The sequence below is a fragment of the Oncorhynchus masou genome, chromosome 13 (genome assembly GCF_036934945.1).
Source record: "Oncorhynchus masou masou isolate Uvic2021 chromosome 13, UVic_Omas_1.1, whole genome shotgun sequence".
Taxonomy (NCBI): Eukaryota; Metazoa; Chordata; class Actinopteri; order Salmoniformes; family Salmonidae; genus Oncorhynchus; species Oncorhynchus masou.
The window spans coordinates 74,949,118-74,963,636 of NC_088224.1; the positions used below are offsets into that span (position 1 = coordinate 74,949,118).

General features: G+C 42.8%; 1 protein-coding gene across 1 annotated transcript; it reads right to left on the bottom strand.

Annotated features, from left to right (window-relative positions):
• Positions 1–700: 700 nt before the first annotated feature.
• LOC135553051 (galectin-9-like) lies at positions 701–14,046 on the bottom strand. Its single transcript, XM_064985123.1, has 8 exons — positions 13,747–14,046; positions 13,258–13,346; positions 12,855–13,062; positions 11,895–12,014; positions 11,628–11,810; positions 2,077–2,165; positions 1,589–1,745; positions 701–1,298 (listed from the first exon to the last, which is right to left on the bottom strand). The coding sequence occupies exons 1-8, from the start codon at positions 13,780–13,782 to the stop codon at positions 1,152–1,154; spliced, it is 1,029 nt and encodes a 342-aa protein (XP_064841195.1). The 5' UTR covers positions 13,783–14,046; the 3' UTR covers positions 701–1,151.
• Between the last annotated feature and the right edge of the window lie 473 nt (positions 14,047–14,519).

Genomic DNA, 14,519 nt, shown 5'->3' on the forward strand with positions numbered 1-14,519 from the left:
AACAAAAGTTACACCCATTGAGCTACAATAATCACATAGCCAGTCGTGAAGAGAAAGAATCCTGCTTAAGCGTTCAATGCCACGATTCAGAGATGACACAGGGCCAGATATGATGGGTATTTTGTTAATGTCTAGCAGAGAGTCAATCAGCTCTTTGAAATCCAGTTTCAACTGTTCAGAGCTGCCCTTCATAATGTCATTAAAACCCACATGGACTATGATAGAATCGATGTCCATGTCCTGGCGTACTATATTCGGGAGCAGCTTAGTAAATGTAATTTACTCAAGCTCCAGGATAGGGAATTGTTTTTACACCAGGAACGGTCACATGTCAGCAAATCACTACTGTCTGAACACACACAAATCTTATTTGGTCACTTGTAACTTGCTGTTTGGACTATCAGTATTCCAATACAGATTTTAAAAATAGAACTGATTTCAGCATTAAGGCCTGCAGTGTGAACAACCCTCCTGTAGGATTTCGCTCCAACCCCAGGAACTAACCTGGTTCAGTTTATCATCCAGCTAATTATTCGAATCAGGTGTGTTACATTAGGGTTGGAGTGTGAACCTACAGGACAGTAGCTCTCCAGGAACAGGGTTGGAGAGCCCTGATTTAGAGGCAAAGCCAGTCTCACTCCAATGTTTCACATTTGAAATATTAAAAAAATAATTTTTAAAAGCACACATTATAAATATATATATCTTCAGATTTTTATAGAAAAGAGCATAGAGACTACTGGTGATGAACAAGGCTACATATGGAATTATCAGGCAATGTCCTCAGGGTACTTCTCATAATAGGTAATGTCAGGTCTGGCATTATATCACAAAATAATAATGATTTAAGAATTTGTCTAGCGATACAAAAATGATGGCTAAAGCAATCAATGTGATTTCTAATGGCTTTCTACTGTGATGTAGAACAAACAGGAACACATTTCTCATCCTTGAAGTCAATGGCACGGCACTCATTAATAATACATTTGAAAGTGAGATAATCTAACAGGCAGTGAAAGCAGTAAAAAAACAAAGTTCATGTCATTTTTATCATAGCAAAAAGAGATCAAAAAATACAAATGGTTTGGGTCAGAGGTGACACAAAATGAAACAAGTGGCTAGGTTACCAAAGACAGTTGTGACCCACAGCACTAAACCATCACAGAGGTCAAACTGAGGTCTCCATCCACCTCCAGGATGTTGACCTGCTGGAGGAGGGTGTGGCGGTGTTTGTAGGTGCTCGTCTGATTCCCGTTGACCACTATCTTGTAGCACTGACCCTCACAGTAAATAGACAGCTGAAAAGACCAGACGAGCCTCATTAGTACTCAGTCTGATAAATAGAGAGAAACAATCCAGCATCTTTAATGTCGATCATCTCTCTAATGAACATCATGCCACATTCTGAGTGACTATACCAGAAAGGAAATCATTATCAGGAAAGGGCCTAGCTAAACAGAAAGATAAGTGGTATGCTTGGTGCTGAAACAATAAATAATTATTCATCCTTGAAACTGAGATTGTATACAAGGTGCGTTGTGTGACAGCAGCCTTAGATAAAAGTGGATGGTTCCTGGTGGTTAGTTACCGTGAAGGCCTGGCCCCTGTGGAAGGGCATTCCACCAGAGCGCTCCTCCTTTCCCCACTGGTCTCTCAGCTTGCTGTTGCGTACCACTAGTGTCTCGTCAAATCGGGGGTTGAAGTGCAGCGCAATCCCAGAGTTGAACAGTAGGTTAATGTGGAACCTATAGGCAACGGGAAAACGATAAGTGTTGGGGAAAAACCATGACAGGAGAACTGCTATTGTTGCACCCTCTAGCATGTTTTGTAGGCCTACCTCTTTCTATTTATATATAAAAAAAGTACCTTTATTTAACTAGGCAAGTTAAGTTTCTAAGCCAAGGGCTCATTGGCACACTTGCAATACCATGGAAAAGAGGTGAACTAGAATTGCCAAAGTTCTTTTATGCTTTTTTAAATTCAAATATATATAGGATTTTATATTGTAACTCCAGGGGAAGTGTATTTCTCGCTGTTGTTCTCCTTTACTGTAAAGACAATAAGGCAGGATCAGACCTATTGGCATTGGGGTTAACCACTCCCTGGATGTTGATGGTGCGTCCAGGGTAGAGTCCTCCATTGATCATGTTCTTGTATGGAACAGCCTGGAAGAAAAAGGAAGATTTGAATGAATCACTCATTATGACCAATAGACGTTGATGCGATATAACTAACTAAATTTGCTCCGCAACACTAAAGTACAAGAAAGTAGAAGATAATTTACAAAGAATGGTGGCTGGACATATGGAGGATTGGCCTGTGACAAGCAACAGGAGAGGGGGATCTTGACAGCACGTTGATTACAGTACTACATTTCCCTGTAAACAGGTTACTGTATATTTAGTGTAACTGTCACAATCTGCCTAAAGACAATGACAGGTTGTTACGCTCACACAATGATACAGTCAGTGTACAGAAAGAGGAAGTAGATCACACTATACAAATATGATCTTTAGTGATCTTAAAATTCCCCATCACAGGAACTACGAAGCATCAGGACTACTAAGCATAAAACTTTGGGTTACGGTATGTAACCCCGGTTCAGTGAAGGAGATGAGGGAGACGTATCACTATGGGACACGCCCTCGTTTGTGGGTCATTGGTTGAAGCCTTATACAATCACGCCTAACAGGCCAATATGAGCTTTGTGTGTGTACGCTCCTCGTGTCTATATAACATCCTGCACTGCTCTGGTTTCCTCAATCTAAGAACAAGTTGTGCATGATGAGCAATCTGGTGAGATGTCTCCCTCATCTCCTTCAGAAAACCGGGATTGCATACTGTAACCCAAATTTCTCTTTCAGTCGACTCGGTTCAACAACTCACTATGGGACAATTGCAAAACACCCCGATTGCCAAAAGCCGGTTCCTGAGAAGCCTGTTGTGGTTCATGGTAATGTATCTGATCCATACTACTCAGCTCCAGCACCAATGACTGTGTGTGCCAGGGAGGGTGCAGTAATGACTCGCCCAACTAGCCGGAGATGCCTCTGAACAGTGCCCATGACTGGCAATTCCTCTAGCGGAATGTCCCCGGACACGCAGTGGAGACTGCAATCCTGGATAACTGTATGCCTTGGCAATAGCCTCCATTACCCAATGGAAGAGGCGTTGTTTGGACCAAGCCCTGCCCTGAGCGGGGTGGCAAAGCAAACAAACAGTTGGTCACAATTCTGGAATGGCCTAGTCCTGTCAATGTAGATGCGCCGTGTGCCCACCAGACACAACGTGTTAAGATGCCGCTGCTCTGGAGAAGAGAAAGACTGAGGGTGGAAGGGAAAGAGGTCAGTGGCTTAACTACGATAGGTCATGGGAATGACCTTAGGAATGAACACGGCGTCAGCACGTATCCTAACCTTGGAGAAGTTGGGGGCAAACTGAGTGTATGAAGGATGGACTGAGAGAGCATGAAGGTCGCTAACGTGCTTGGCCAAGGCGAGCAACAGGGCCATCTTATAAGACAGTCTTAAGATCCACTTCTCCGGGGGTTAAAAGTGATTGCCTGTAAGTGCATCCAGAACCAGCGCCAAGTCCCATGATGGTGCAAGTGGCTTGGAGACCATATGGAGACCACACGCTCCCTTCATAAAATTACGAACCAGGGGGTGAGCCCCGATCGACATCTCACCTAGTCCTACATGGCAGGCTAATATCGCCACCAAGCAGACCTTAACGGTGGAAAAGGCTTTGCCCTTGTCGAAGAATTCCTGTAGGAAGGAGAGAACAGCAGGAAAGTAACACTGAAAGAGGACCAACTCACATCTCTCACACCACCTCTCGAATACCCACCACTTCATGTCGTAAAGACCTCTTGTAGAAGGGGCTCTGGTGCTCTGAATTGTGGCAACCATGTTTGGAGGCAAGCCCATTGAGTCTAAATTGGACTTCTCATGGGCCAGGCCCAGAGATCCACCAGCTCGGGATGTGGGTGGAATATTTCGCCCTGGGCAGTATACCGTATTTTAACAATATACCTGTATTGATGGATGGACTGGTTTGAGTTTTTACTTTACCTTCTAAAACAATATGGTTTGTTAAATGTGATATGCTGTGTGTAACATCCATTTTTATAGTTTACTTCACTACTTGAGTCATCTCTCTCCACTCTCTCTCGCCACGCCGCTTTCCACATCGACCTAGCACCGCCTCCTTACACGGTGGAGAGACGGGTCCAAGCGGAGTGAGGTCGCCCAACGCTGGAAGCCTCTGTCATGACGGAGCCCTTTCTGGGTACAGATCGTGGCCTCTCACTCACTCACTCTCCCTCACTCCCTCACTCACTCACTCACTCACTCACTCACATGGCGACCTCCTAAATTTCCAAAATGGGAATTTGATACAAAATGTCCACTTGTGAGGAGCTGGGAATGTTTCTGTCGAACATGTACTCCACTTTCATTACCTACTTGGGCCCTACAGCCATGTTGGATGCCTATTTTACAACATAGAGAGCTTGCAAGCACAGCTTTTGAGATATCAAAGATTCACAACGCTAAGAGCCCGGACCACTCGGTTTTGAAGTTTGACCAGGAACACTCACTCCAGTTAGAGGGTGCATTATCAGGTATTGGAGCGTTGAGAGATGATGCACAACAACAGTTTCTCCCACAAAACCACGATTCCAATAACCTCAGAGGTCGAAATAACTGTAAAGTATGTCGCCATCAACATGACTACCGCTACAATCGACCTGTTCGCTACGTTCCTGCACCCAACCCACAAAAAGTGTCAGAGCACAAGGGAGGACAATCAAAACGTAGACCAATGTTCTCTAGAAGTTTCACTACGTGAAAAAAAAGAGAAAAATTCGAGAAAAGGGTAAAAGATAAGTCACAAGGACTAGACGGGGAATTACCGGACAACAGGTCCGCAGGAATTAACACCCATAGCAAGCACTTTCAAATTCAAATTTCTCCCGCTCTCACTTGAAACCCTATCCAGGGCTCGCTTGATCAAGAAACGTGGGCTTGTCTATAGACTCTGATACAAAGGTTGCGAAGAAAAGTTCAAATGGTTTGTTAAAGCCAAGCTCAAAAAAATCGGAGAAGTCGATCTGCTTTCACCTTGAACAGAAATGGCACATCCCGTCGTTGCGAATGACCACTCCACTTTGTGGGGAATATGTCCACTAAACACTAATCTAAATGCCCATACCTGGAAACAGTCCTGGAGGACTGCTTAACTTGTCATGCGCTAATTGATTCGGGTGTGGCAATATCGCTCATCTCTCTGTTTGATGATCTAAAAAGGGCTTTGAAACCAACTAAATGTTGGTTAAAAGTGGAATGATGCGACACTACACTTCGAGGTATCACTCAGACTACCTCGCCTCTTACATTGAGAGTCATGCTGAAACTACACTTCCAGGATGTATCACTCGTTCACCCGGTGTATGTTACCAGCCTCAAATCTGAACCCCTGCTACTTGGAGCAGACTTGATGGATCGGTTGCTCCCACTGATGAATTGGAAAACCAACCATGTATGGTCACAGGCCCCAGGGCCTTCTCCACTGACCACACTGTCTTACCCTAACGCTAGCTGCAACACAGTCATTCACGAGGGGTATCTGTCAAAAGCACCCCTTGGGGAAAAATACGTTTAGAAACCTCTTGGTGCAGACTCCGATCCAAAGAGATATTACGATATCTATATCTCAACACATGCCATCAGCAAACCTAATTGACTATTTTTCCCATGATTTCGAGCCACCTGTCTCTGTGAATGAGTAACTTCCCTCCTCCTTGTAGTCGTGCAATACGGTAGTTGAGATTAACTTCTCTTGCCCTTCGGACACTTCCGCAAGCACTGCGGCCGCATCAGCAAGAAAAACATTTATGCACAGAGTGTACTCTGCTTCCGATAATACACCTTCCGCTTTGTGGGGGACTGTTACCCCTTACAATGCCACTAATGGCGTCAGTCCAGCAACTGACCCGATGACTCCCACTGGTGAAACACTTTGCGATATCACAGACAGATATCCTCATCTCAGTATGCAGGTATTGAAGAGGTTGCCACACGCGGACGTGGTGGTGACTGACAGGCCTCAACAGCCACTGAGCGTTTTGAAGCACAAACACCAGTAGATTTGGTTGAAAGGTGACAGCCATTCTCATAACAACACAGCCGCTGACAACTTCTACATATGGTCCGACCTTTTCATTTGTGCCTTGGATACCAACACCACCAGCTGGTGGGGGGGTCCCGAGACACAAAGGGGGGGAATAGCAGCCCAGACCCATGATAAGCCTCATCGAGGCCAGTGGGGGGGTCGAGACTACGGGCAACACCGTACGAGGCCGCCAGAGCATCAAACAAATCTAGATGTAAACTCCCCTATGAGAACAGTGAGGAGCAGACAGGCCCGTAAACAGGGATAATCTTAGAACACATCTAAGATATTACTGAGGTGTACCACACTGGTCGTAGAAGTTCAGTGGACTTCCACCTCAAACAAATGGCAAAAAAAATAAATAGTCATGCCTTGCCATGTGTAGGTTCAACTACAATACAACTAGTAAAATGCTCTAATCATGTGTTCCGGTAGGATAATATTTCAGAATGAATCAGTAGGATAACTGGTCCCCTTGAGTACCAGTAGCAATGCCAGCAACATTTAGTCCAGCTACAATCAGTAAGAAGGTTAGTGACCTAACAAATCAAATTACCCTTGACAACAGCAACATAGTAGTTATGTAACGGATGTGAGATGGCTAGCTTGTTAGCGGTGGTGCGCGCTAATAGTGTTTCAATCGGTGACGTCACTTGCTCTGAGACCTTGAAGTAGTGGTTCCCCTCTGTAAGGGCCGTGGCTTTTGTGGAGTGATGGGTAACGATGCTTCGTGGGTGTCAGTTGTTGATGTGTGCAGAGGGTTCCTGGCTCGAGCCTGGGTATGGACGAGGGGATGGACTAACGTTATACTGTTACAGTTAGGAGTCACTCAGAGTACAACACGGGTAAGGGAATCTCCAGAGCACTTTTCCAATGGTTAACACACACATAACACACACACCCTGCTTACCATCCAGAAGGTGAAGTCAGTACAGGTGCATCAAAGCTGGGACCGAGAGACTGAAAAACAGCTTCTATCTCAAGGCCATCAGACTGGTAAACAGCAACCACTAACATTGAGTGGCTGCTGCCAACACACTGACTCAACTCCAGCCACTTTAATAATGGGAATTGATGGGAAATGATGTAAAATATATCACTATCCACTTTAAACAATGCTACCTAATATAATGTTTACATATCCTACATTATTCATCTCATATGTATACGTATGTACTGTACTCTATATCATCTACTGCATCTTTATGTAATACATGTATCACTAGCCACTTTAACTATGCCACTTTGTTTACATACTCATCTCATATGTATATACTGTACTCGATACCATCTACTGTATCTTGCCTATGCTGCTCTGTACCATCACTCATTCATATATCTTTATGCACATATTCTTTATCCCCTTACACTTGTGTGTATAAGACAGTAGTTTTGGAATTGTTAGTTAGATTACTTGTTGGTTATTACTGCATTGTCGGAACTAGAAGCACAAGCATTTCGCTACACTCGCATTAACATCTGCTAACCATGTGTATGTGACAAATAAAATTTGATTTGATGCCATTAATAAATAGAACCCTCCATTCAGGAGGAAAGTTATTAAAACTTCTGTCGTGAGGTTAGCTCCTCCGTGGATAACATAGCTATGAAATAGACTTCTTCATACCTATTGCCACATACCTATCTCCACTATAATAGTGGAAGATGCAGTGACTTGTAGTAAAGCCACTACAGACTCAGTCGACACCAATTCTGACTGATCTCAAGGCATTGACCTGAAAATTACTTGATTACATCAGACTCATTCTGAACAAGTTGTAATCTGCCATGATACTTGGTTTTCTTCCCTTGACATGCGCGCTTGTGTAAGCAAAAAACGCACATGCACAACGGAACATCCAATTAGGATTTACGCTAGGATCACTTAAGGGTCCGAGCAAAATACCAGCTTTAGTAAAGTTAAACATTTACTTTGAGGCCTTTGACTCTACTGCTACAGTACTCACAAGTTTTCTTCCCAGAAGTCCATAGGTCATCCCTGTAGACTGCCAAAACTAGTGACATGACATTAGAGACAATGCCATGATGTCAGGACATTGGACGTATATAGAATACAGTCCAATTAGATGATTTTGGTGTGAGAACTATATTTTGTATATCTTTTGTTTATGCTTTTATTCCTTTTTGGTTCAGTTCCTTTGACACTTAGGAAGCAATAGAGCCATAAACAAAGTCCTCATACAACCATCACTTACACGAAACCCAAACCAGCTGCGCGCGTGTGCCATCATGCATACATTTATTTTGTCCCCCTATACCAAACGCGATCACGAAACACAGGTTAAAATATCAAAGCAAACTCTGAACCAATTACATTAATTTGGGGACAGGTCGAAAAGCATTAAACATTTATGGCAATTTACCTGGTTAGCTTGCACTTGCTAGCTAATTTGTCCTATTTAGCTAGCTTGCAGTTGCTAGCTAATTTGTCCTCAGAGATAAACATTGAGTTGTCATTTTACCTGAAATGCACAAGGTCCTCTACTCCGACAATTAATCCACACATAATACGGTCAACCGAATTGTTTCTAGTCATCTCTCCCCCTTCCAGGCTTTTTAACTTATATGGTGATTGGCATCTAAACGTTCATAGTATTACCACGACAACCGGCAACACAGTTTGTCTTTCAATCACTCACGTGGGTATAACCAATGAGGAGATGGCACGTGGGTACCTGCTTCTTTAAACCAAAGGCAGGACCTGCAGCGCGATCTGCGTCAAAAATAGAAAGGACTTCTATTTTAGCCCTTGGCAACACAGACGCTCGTTGAGTGCAACTGAATAACATAGATGTCTAAATTTATTTTGCAACACACGGGACGCGAGCGGTGTAGTCAGGGTATGAGTGCCACAATGCCGTTCATTGGGGAATGAATGTAATTATACATATTTTGTGAGTGTGTGTGCGTTGTTAACATCTGCCTAAGCTACTGCCCAGAGATCTTCCAGTCTGGGTGACCAGACGACGGGTCCGGAACGGGATGGGCATCCCCTGCCCATCCTTGTGGTACTTTGCAGCTTCCAGGAAACCTACCAAGGTAATCCACTAGAGGGGGACCGCAACGGCAATCACCAACCGGACTTCTCTCTCTCGCTGACACTTAAGGGACGGGTATGACGATGTGTTTCATTTGGTGACCTCAAAGAGGACAGGAAACACCATAACTAAATCTCTGAATGTGTACATATCTCAATTATGGGGTTTGAATCTAATTCTTGTATAAAATTAATGAATAAAGATGAAACTGTTTGTGGAATGATGTAATGTGATGGTAAACCTTTAATGTGAGCGAACTGTATTCCCTTTCAAGTTTAACTAAGTCATTGGCCCGCCCCCGTGAGCACAGACATGATCTGGCGTCATAGAACCTCCTTTTCTATTGTTACAAATAAAAACCCCTCCTGAGGAAATCCTCATCAGACCTCACGTACCACGGTGGACACTGAGGGTGGAAAGGTTTGAGTTGAGACTAAGCAAACCCACAGAATGAGCTGTGAATGCGAATAGTTATTGAATTCCTAACCATACCACGTGGAGCATTGGCTACATGGCTGGAAATTGTTCAACTCTGAGACTATCGATCCCTACAGAATAAGAGCAAATCTTAGATGCTAATTACTAGTCTGCAGCTAGAAATTATGTCAACCCGGGATGCGAAGACAGACAACCACCGAAACATCTATTCTATGAGAACCTTTCTGAATGGTACTCTGAAGTATCCATTCTAACCACGGAAGATCTTCAGCAAAGCAGAGAGAGACGATGATGAAATGATTCTCCGCAGACGGACGATTCCAACAGAAATCATGACGACACACTAGGCATAAATATATATTGATTGCAATTAATCCCGAATGAGTGAGCGTTCATGTGCAAAGGATTAGCATTTCAATTCATATAATTATCAACTGTGTTGTGTTTCAATTTGTCTTTCCCGCCTGTTCAGTCCACACCCACTTCCCTTTGTCCACCAAGCCGTCATATCGGCTTAGCCCACTAGGGAATCTTCCCTATCCTTTGTTAGTAACCATATCTACTGTTGTCTGCGTATGCATTTCTGTGATTATTTAGTTAGTTAGTAAATAAATGATTAAGACAATTGGTGTATAGATTATTCATAGTAAAGACTGTGTTCGTGCAGATAACCTACAATTTATGACGTTTGGAATGAGACTAATGTGAGGTAAAGAATAATTTGTTAATTAGAAGACTAATTCATCAGATATTAAAATATCTGAAGAGTTATATTAGGAAAATTAGAACTTTGTAATCTGAAGATTTATCTTGGTGCCCCGACTTCCTAGTTAATTACATGTGCATGATTAGTTTAATCACGTAATAATAATTACAGAGAATTGATTTGATAAAATAAGTCTTCACTTTTAATGATGCCAAAAACACAACACCTCTCATGAGGAGGAGACAAAGCAGAACTGCCACAATTAGGCACATCCAGAATGTGACTGATGTTGCCGGGTAAAACACAGAGGCAGTGGTGAAAAGCCATCGCTGTCCTCCAAAAAATATTTTCTGCTGGATCGGTAAGAGCAAGCTTTGGGCACGATTCATCCTGAAGCCTAGAGCGAGCATGTGCAACAACAGCTAGGCTGTGTGCTCCACTGCCTGAGCCAGAGTGTCCATCGGTGGGGCAAGGGGGACAGATCGGTGGGGCATCGGTGGGACAGATCGAGTGGTAAGGTGGAATATTCGTAGGCTATGCACTCAAAGGCGAACCTTAGATATCTCCTGTGTGAAGGTAACTAGCTACAATTGCGATGGGACTAGCTAAAATTTGTGGGAACCTGCTATTGGTGAGATGTTAAAGCATTGGAGCTAAATAGCTAAACAACGCAAATTGTGTGTAGGCCAGGCAACAGGTCTACTGTAGCTAGACAACAACAAAAAACACTGCTAACAAGCTAACTGAGGTAACTTCACTCTGTTATTAAGTGAAGATGAAGTTAGCAGAATTCCTGAAAATAAGCCATTTAACGCTTTGTGTTGGGGTGGGAACCCACACCAAAAGGAACAGTTAAGTTGAGAGCTAGTTTTCTGAATGAAGCTGCTTTAAGGCTAGTAACCAGATAGTAACCAAATAGACTCATGAAGACACGAAGTGAGTGAGGAATGAGGAAACCAGAGCAGTGCAGGGTGTTATAAAGACACTTGGGGCATACACCCACAAAGCTCTGATTAGGCTGTTAGGCGTGATTTGAATAATGCTTACACCAATGACCCACAAAATATGGATGTCCCATAGTGAGATGTCTAACCCAGTTGACTGAAGGATAACTAAAATCTAGAGACTCTGAAAGACAGTGAAAGGAATACAAATCACAAAATGGAGAAAAAAAATGTTAATGAGTCCGATAACCAAGAAGTGGTTGGCCAATAAATGATCATTATTGTTTCAGATCCAGATTAACTCACTGGTTGTGCGGGAAATCCTGGATAAGCAGGGAATCCTGGTTGTCCCTGAAATCCCGGACAAGAAGGGAATCCTGGTTGCGCCGGAAATCCCGGATAAGAAGGGAATCCTGGTTGGGCCGGAAATCCCGGATAAGAAGGGAATCCAGGTTGTGCCGGAAATCCTGGCTGTGCAGGAATGATGGGCTGAAGGACATGAAATCACTTTAAATCAGTTGAACTGTCTTCAAATTCTTTGTCCATCTAATTGATATGTTAGGTACTACTCACCGCAGGGTTCTGGAAGACGATGGAGGTCAACTCCACTTTCCCATCGGCTGAGATGGTGTCCACTGAGTAAAACGGGATTCGGTGCTTGAAGGTCATGAAATGGTTCCCATTCACTTTCAACTGAAGACAGAGAACAGAGAACGACCATGAGCAGAGTCATTATGGACCTGAGGACAGTGAGTGAGAGAACAGGTGTCACTCACAACTATTCAAGTTATTTTCCAACCCATGAATTGAAATCCATTTGAGCTCCTAAACAGACTAGAATAAATTGAGTCACACTGTAAAATAGAATACATAACATATAATTTCAAGAAAACAAGAGTGAAACACCATGGGTTCCCGGGTGGCGCAGCCGTCAAAGGCACTGCATCTCAGTGCTAGAGGTATCACTACAGACCCCTGTTCGGTTCCAGGGTGTATCACAACCGGCCGTGATTGGGAGTCCCATAGGGAGGCACACAATTGGCCCAGCATCGTCCGGGTTAGGGTTTGGCCGGGGTAGGCCGTCAATCTAAATAAGAATTTGTTCTTAATTGACTTGCCTAGTTAAATAAAAAAGATTGAGTCACTGACTTCATTGAAATCATGTGGGAGCTCTGTAAGCATAATATTTTACAGTCATTTATATAAAACAGGAATTGATATATTTTACAATGACAGACTGAAAAGGTTGTTGTGTAGTCAGAATGTACAGATGTAGGTTCTTAATTTGATCACTCTTTCGTTGATGAGACTTTACCTGTCAACAGGAAATGCTAACCTTGTGTATTAAAAGTTTAAAAAGGCTTTTTCCCCCCTTTAAAACAAAAAATGTATCAACCCCATTAATTATAATCCATATAATAATCAACATTTCCTGTGGCTGCAGGATTATTTTCCTGCTGTAACAAACTGGCTCAAATTAAGATCCTACATCTGTATCTTCCATTTGCTATAGTAGCGGAGGGTTTAGGTGACCTGGAAGAAGTCCCTCTGGACAGTTATCTCGAGGCTGAAGCTGGAGCCATGTTGGAAGGGGGAATGCTGCTTCCGCTCCTCTGTCCCCCATCTGGATTGCTGCAAGGTGTTGGTCACCACATATCCAGGGTGACTGTCATAGCGTGGATTGAAGTGAAGGGCAATGTCTGCCCCTGCCCTAGAACCACACTGCAAATTCACATGGAACCTGAGAAAGAGAAAGTGAGATCGAGAGAGATCATGTGCTTCCGGATATGTTAAACAGTTCTCGGAACAAATTTGAATCTGAGCTAAAAAATGTGTACTAGGCATTATCTGGACTCTAACGCACCCACTGACTCTCTCGAAGACAACTAATAAGGAAATGTATTATCAAAGCTTATATCGGTGAGTGGTGACCCACCTGTCTGCCCTATGGTGAACTCTCCCAGTGATAGTGATGGTCTTCCCCTCCTGAAGTCCACCTTGGATAGAGCCGGTGAAAGGGAGACTCTGGGACAATAAACAGAATCATTAACAGACAAACTCAATTTAATAAGAATGGATAAATCAAATGAAAACTATTATGTAGACTAGAGGCCATTGACTCTCCTCTTTACTACATCCACTATTACATGTTAAATTTGCACAATAGCATAGCATGAATTGATACTATGAATGTCTAGCTATGCATATATTGATTTTAGAATTAAATCTGTGAACTGAAAAAAGCAGACTATAACTGGGAAAAGAATGTACAGTATATTACTGAGAAGCGGATGGGAGCGCATTTTGATTACCAGATTTGACCGTAAGCACACTCACAACTCTCCCGAAGTTAAACATTAAGAACATCTACATTTTAAATACACAACACAATAAATCACATAACAAATAGTTGTAATAAACGTACCGGATTATAAAAAGGTTCCTGGTTATAAAATGCCATTTCTCCAAATCTCACTGTAAATCGACACGTCTTCTCAGTTGCTCAACGCTCTCTTCTCATTGATGATATGGGTGGTTTCAGAAATGTGTAGTTTCGTTTTTTCGTGCATTGAAGGGGTGGGAGGAGGAAGTAAGTAACAATGTAGCCCAGTTTATAATTCCCGTACATAGTTTTTCCCCCAAACGAATACCTTTGTCGAAATATGCTGCTGTTGCGAAATATCGGTCTTGCCCTCATCGGTAGGCCTAGTCAAGAGACGAAGCGGGCGATAGATTTTTATGCTTTTTCAATCATTACCCTGCAATAACTCAGTCAAGTGATGTTGTCAGGAAGTTGAGTCAGAATTGGACAGAGTTTGCTGTGTATAGAGGTCAGTTTTTCTCCATGCACACACACGCATTCTAACGTCACATGTATAATGTAATAACAATGGCACATTTTTTATTTCTAATTCCATAACCGAATTAATTGCCCGATTGTCACTTCAACCCAAGACAACTAATTGTAGGCTACCACTGTCCTTTAGATACTTCCATTTGTTTCTCCTGGATTCGGTGAGGATATTTCTAATGTTGTTGTTTTAGTAATAATGCCACAAATACACACATTAATTCATTGTATTTGTTTCAAAATGTTCTAGAAGAGAAATAACCATGTACTACGTTTGTACTGACACTTTGCACATACTGTATACTCCATGACACACTTTTTGATGTAATCCTGCATATCAGTAGCAG